The sequence below is a fragment of the Setaria viridis genome, chromosome 1 (assembly GCF_005286985.2).
Source record: "Setaria viridis chromosome 1, Setaria_viridis_v4.0, whole genome shotgun sequence".
Classification (NCBI taxonomy): Eukaryota; Viridiplantae; Streptophyta; class Magnoliopsida; order Poales; family Poaceae; genus Setaria; species Setaria viridis.
The window spans coordinates 7197857-7203885 of record NC_048263.2 but is presented as its reverse complement, the minus strand read 5'-3'; the positions used below and the strand labels follow the sequence as shown (position 1 = coordinate 7203885).

The 6029-nt window shown below is 45.4% G+C and overlaps 1 protein-coding gene across 1 annotated transcript; it reads left to right on the top strand.

The window, feature by feature from the left end:
* Positions 1-265: 265 nt before the first annotated feature.
* LOC117852166 (uncharacterized) lies at positions 266-4494 on the top strand. The gene is made up of 6 exons (XM_034734145.2): positions 266-558; positions 1043-1175; positions 1397-1500; positions 2182-2326; positions 2414-2554; positions 2632-4494. Exons 1-6 carry the CDS (start codon positions 518-520, stop codon positions 4132-4134), a joined length of 2067 nt encoding a protein of 688 aa, XP_034590036.1. The 5' UTR covers positions 266-517; the 3' UTR covers positions 4135-4494.
* Positions 4495-6029: the final 1535 nt, after the last annotated feature.

The following is a 6029-nucleotide window of genomic DNA, read 5'->3' as shown; positions in this document are numbered from 1 at the left end:
ACAAATGGTGATTAAAGAATTTATTTTCCTACAAAAAAGCAGTTACTACTTCCTCTTCTTCACTCTTTAAAAACTAGGACAGTATTAAAACTCAATTTTACCCTTGTCCAAAAAAAAAAACCCTTCAATTTGCCCTTGGTGGCTCCCATTTTTTTTACTTTTTTAAGGAAACATTTTTTTTTTCACTTGTTTCTTGGGCAACAGAGGGAGACCTCATGGCCACCTGGCTTCTCATCAGCAACAGCTCACGTTAATTTCTTCCTCCACTACCTCCAGTCCTCCACCGAGCCATCTCCATCTCCCCCACCCCACCAGGCCGCCGCCGCCACCTCTCTCCCCTCTTCCTTTTTCTCCTCTCTTTCTGATGCTTTGACGCCACCGCTCGCAGCTTTGGCCGCCTCTGTCTCCCACCTCCTCCTCTGCCTCTAATTAAAGCAGAGGCAGGAGTTGTAGGAGAAGTACTGAAGAAGAGAACAGACTAGAAGCCGAGGAGAGGGGAAGGAGGGGGCGGGGCAAGATGTTTGACAGCTTGCTCAACTCCAAGTTCTACAACAAATGGTACAGACACTTTCCTGTCGATCCAGTTTTGTGCGTGATTGGAAGCTTCAGGTCCGCTTGTTCTTCAAGTTTGCTTGGCTGTTCTCGTGGACAGTCGACTTCGAAATCGGATGATTTGGACTCTCTTCCGTCAATGATTTGTTCAGTTATTCGATTTGCGCGCATCAAACGAGTTCGATTTTGTTTGTGGCCAGAAGCCGCATTTGTTCTCTTAGTTGGCAGCTGCGTTCCTCGTTCTTCAGTTACTTGGATTCTGAATTGTTTTACTTCATTTCTGATCTTTACCTGCAAATTCAAGGACTGTTTCCTGAACTTGCAATCTCCTTTTCCCCTCTTCTCTTGCAGCAGGTTATCAGGTCCTATTCCTGATTTGTGTTCAGCTTTCCTGTTGCTTGTTCAGATTCCTACATTCTCGATTTGACCAGTATTTGTTTGATTTGTGCTATTTTCCCCTAATCGCTGAATTTTTTTATTGGTTGAGCAGCAAGCAAGCAATCAAGTGCACCCGGACTCGGCTGGATCTGCTGCGGCGGAAGAAGCAAGCCATGGTGAAGTTCCTCAAGAAGGACGTCGCTGACCTCCTCTTCAACGGCCTCGAATCGCATGCCTTCGCACGGGTACTGTCTGCAGTCTCAAGGCTTCAACTTGGATCGTTCAGTGGTTTTGGATGGATTTAGCTTTGGTGCGAATTTGGCAAAATGGAAATATTCTTCAAGTGTCGGCACAGTTGAAAATTAGTGCTTTGCACGGAGAAATTTACAACTAAATGCAGTACCATGTGTGGGTTCTTGTAGCGATGTGTTCCTGATTGCTGTTATTTGTTTCCCCTGGACTGCAGATGGAAGGGTTGATCGTTGAGATGAACCAAGCATCCTGCTATGATATGATAGAGCAGTACTGTGAATATATTGTGAAACAGCTCAACAACCTGCAGAAAGAGAGGTAATTGTTGTCACCCTTGTTGCATCACCAGTGATGCACCGTTTTCATCCTGCCAATATTTGTTTTACATCATTTGATGTCATACACATGTGCATTTGTTTGTGTTCTTGCTAGGAAGGAAATGGAAAATATTGTAATTTTATCCAACTTTACAATAGCTCGTATTTCTAGTCTGCTATAGCTGATTAAGATGGCTTAGGCATCTTCCCTTTTGAATGTTCAGTTAGACAATGACAATATTGCTCTATGAAGTCCAAGCTTATCTGGATTGTTTGGAGATAATTGCTTTAGTGTACAGGTTTGATTGCCTTGTTTATTCCTGCCCAAGGCATGACATACTCCTGTTGTCATGCATATGTTGCATCAAGAGTGAAAATTTTAGTAATGAAAATTTAGTTAAGTAGCTAATCAGTGAATTGACATTTGCCTTTCTGGTTTAGCAGTTTAAGTAGTAGTCCCAAGGTAATACAATATATAAAAACCTCAAAGCTGCATATACTTGATACTTTCATTGTTCATATTTAGGATATGCCGGAATTGAAATATTCTCTTTTGGTTGTTGCTAGATGAATGAAGTGTGTGTCACTATCAAAAGATCTAATTCTTTCCTCATTAATTAAGATTACAAAAAGTCTTTCTTTCTTCTGCAATTTTCACTGAATCTGTGATGTCCTTCAACAGTGATTGCCCTCAGGAAGCCTTGGAAGCTGTGTCTACTCTAATATTTGCTGCTGCTAGATTTCCTGATTTGCCTGAACTGTGTGACCTCAGACATATATTCACAGAGAGATATGGGAGTTCCGTGGAGCCTTTTGTTAATTCTGAGGTGCCTGAAATTCTTTTCCTTTCTTGTCTGTTGAGTTTATCTCCATCATTTGGAACATATCAATTAATTTGACCTTTGTGTGGACAGTTTGTTCAGAATCTCCAGAACAAGTCATTTACTAATGAAGAGAAGTTGCAAGTAATGAAAACCGTTGCTGAAGAATTCTCAGTTCCATTTGATAGCAAGGCACTGGAATGGAAGATAACTTGTGGGCCACAAAATAAGCATGTACGATTTTAGTTAACTTCTTTGCATTATACATATGGGGTCATTCAATTCTAATTTTGACATTCTTTTTTCATCAGGATCTTCAGAAGAAGAGCTCAACTAAACGGGAGGTAGAAGCATCAGCACGAAATGGAGGCAAGGTTGATAGGCATGCTGTGAATGAAAGAAAGTCTAACCCTGTGCCTGAAGGCTATGGACAGAAGCAGGAAATGAAGACAAAGCCCAAAGATATCCATGTCATTCCTGATGGAATTGGTTTGTTAGGCGAGAAAAGCAGGAAGAACTACTCAGATAAACCTAGTGAGAAAGGGCACATGGATAATTCCCTGCCTCCTTTGGACAAGAAAGAAAGGAATGGCCAGAAAGAAATGAAGAAATATGACAAAAAGGATGATCACCCTCGGAGGGAACTAAGGAATGCAGAGGAGTTAGACCTTAATGGCTTAAAGAAACAAGATGGTGGTGTGGTGAAACCTTCTGGTGGCCCTGATCGTAGTTGGGGACATGCTGATTTGGGGCTTAAAACTCTGGGCCTAGAAAAGCAAGAAATTGATTCAAGTCGCACGTTGAATGGTAAAACAGTGAATAAGGCTCCTCCTTATTCTAAGCCATACAGAGCAATGGGTGAGATGTCTGCTGAAGAAAATTCCAACAGTTTGTACGATAGACGAAAGCATGCAGGAGAGTTTGGACAGCCGATGCGAGATAGGCAGCATGTGCCAGAGAAGGCAGCCAGTATGCGGCCTCCTTATGTTAAGCCAAGTTTTGAGAAGCATATTGGTGCTGAAGAAATAGGCCATCTGAAGGGTGAACAGGTTTATGAACCTGTTTCTGTCAGAAGCAGGAAACTACCTGCACATGTTGATGATTATGCTGGAATGGCTTATGAGGAAAAGATGGCGAACCAAGCACCTGATGGCCGAAGAAGACATTCAAGCAAGAGGAATGGTTCCTATGATGATTATGACCAGAAAGTAGGTCATGTGGTACCCCTAGAAGGCATGGGGGTCAATGATATCAACAATGCAAGACCTTTTCACCAAATCCCTAGCGAGCGAAGAAAGCACAGAAGCAGGCGGCATGGATCAACAAGTGGCAGCGACTACAATGGGGCCATTGATGATCGCGAGTCGGACGAGGATGAGGCGAACACCGCAATTGATTTTGGCAATCTTCTGCCCCGAGCCCCTAGTTCACATAGGAAACACAGGAGTCGTAGTGCTGATCCCCGCAAGGGAGGCTGTGATGATGAAGAAAGGATGATGGATAAGCTCCTCATGCATTACAGCAAGAAAGGTCTAGACAGGGAGGAGCGCAAAGAAAGAGTGAAATGCCGGATCCCCCGGCCTCGAGCTGATCAACATGCTGATGGAGCTGGAGAACTTTCTAACAAAGAAGGGGCATCTGCTCATCGCCCTGAAAGAGCTGTATCTCTACCTCCAGAATCTGCAAGCCCAAAGGCGAAGCCGAAGGCCCCTGTTCGGTCCTTGTCCATGCAACCAGAAATGTCTAGAGGGAATGTGCATCCGCCGGATTTTGATGAATTGGCTGCACGGATCAGTGCACTGAGGAACGCCTGAGCTGCCACAATACTGTCTTGAGCATGGTCTCTGTTCTCTCAGGAACTTCTATCACAGAATCTGTAAGCTGAGTGCCTGGGGTTACTAGATTGAAGAGGACATTTGGGATGTGGTTGCCTGCTTCCTCGCAACATTTTCTCATGGTGGCACCCTTGTTTTGTTGCTCTGAGTGTAATCTTGGTAGAGTATTGGAAGGGAAGTTAAAATGGCAATTCATAGGGATACCATACCATACCATACCATACCATACCATACCATACTACATTGATTTGGATGTGGTTGTTTGTTGTACTCATAGAACAATTGCTGTCGCTGTACAGATGCCATTGACGAGGCTATAATGATATAAGTGATTTTCTACACCACAGTTCAGTACATTTTACAATACTTTTACAACCTCACTGTGTCGATATAGTATCGGAGAAGGTTAGGCGTTTCCTACCAAGATATCATAATAATAGATCTATGAACACGAGGAGCAGCCAACCGTAGAAGATACTGTCAGTTCTGTAGTTTTGTCCGATGAGATCACCCATCATCTCTGGAGCGAAGCAGATGCCATTTTCTTCAGCGAAATTAGGCAGCATGGTTGCCTGATTTCTTGTTTCTCCTAGGATACGAAGACCATGTGACGGTTGCCGCACAAAGCGGTGCCGACGTCGACAGGCTCTGGTACCAGAACTGCCTAATAATTCTAGGCACGTTCTTGTGGATTCCTGATCAATCACTGCCACCTAGTAGTATTCTAATTTTTCTTGGATCTTCGAATCAATATTCAACTAGTAGCTGTGCTAAATTGTCAACCCAAACAACCAGTCTCATTTCAATTCCGTCCATCTAAAGATAAAAGTAGGTCAAATTTGCATGCTATTCTTTAATTCCACTGTAATTTTTTTGATGCGAATTCCTCTGTAATTTTGAGTCAGAGAACTGATGAACTGTGGTCATTAGTTTCTGAAAAAGAAAAGGTCAAATCTAAATCAGTAGTGGGTGGGTGGCTTGGACTGCAGGTGCAGCTATAGGCTAGCCCAAGGACCTCATGACACCGACGACGAAATGCAGGATGATGCAGTCGTCGCTGCCACCGGCGCCGTCGAGCATGTCGTCGCAGACCAGCCGCTCCAGCGCGGGGTCCCTCGGCAGCACCCCGGCGTGGAACAGCACCGTGGCCGTCGTCGCCGTCACCGGCCGGGTCGCCACGCAGGCCGCCAGCCTCGCGACCGCCCGGAGGAACAGCGGCAGGAGGCCCTGCACGCGCACGCACGCATTAGCAACGACCAACTCTTCGGTTCACGCAGCAGCATGAAAATGCAGTGAAAACCTCGTGCCCACCATGGGAGATCACGGCCGATCAGCTGTGGGATCGACGATGAACCACGCGTCGCGGGTGTTTATACACACACACACACACACAAGTAGGTAGCATCGGAACCATCTGCTGGGAGGTTGGAGGTGCAAACGGTTGGCGGTGGCAACGACGGGCGCCCATTGTCTCGTTCGGTGCCGGCAAGTGCTCGCTTGTCTCGGCACCGTGCTCTCTCCGATCCGGCTCTCGGTTTTGGACTCTGCTGCATCCTCATATTCTTCGCCCGTGTCCCGTGCTTTCCTTGCGTGCCGGTTTCCTCGCCGGAGTCGCTAAGCCCAACGATGACAGCGACCGGAGCTGGGCATTTGTCATCGCTGGCGTCTGCCAACAGGAAAGCACCACCCGGCCAAGCCAGAACCCCTACTCACCTGCACTTACGCTCTAAAAGGAATGTTTTGTCGTTTCCTCATATTATTTTTCCAAATACTAGACCGTATCTGCACATCATCGTGCTAAACAAACTGCCAATCTTTGCAAATAGTATAGCAAGAGAATTCCCGCGGTGCACACAAAATATTTTTTCATAGGG

Bases quoted from the DNA above. Each gene is read 5' to 3' on its own strand.
- LOC117852166 (XM_034734145.2), top strand. From the start codon at position 518: ATGTTTGACAGCTTGCTCAACTCCAAGTTCTACAACAAATG. The intron at 559-1,042 runs GTACAGACACTT...TTGGTTGAGCAG, and splicing joins TCCAAGTTCTACAACAAATG to CAAGCAAGCAATCAAGTGCA. The intron at 1,501-2,181 runs GTAATTGTTGTC...GTCCTTCAACAG, and splicing joins AACAACCTGCAGAAAGAGAG to TGATTGCCCTCAGGAAGCCT.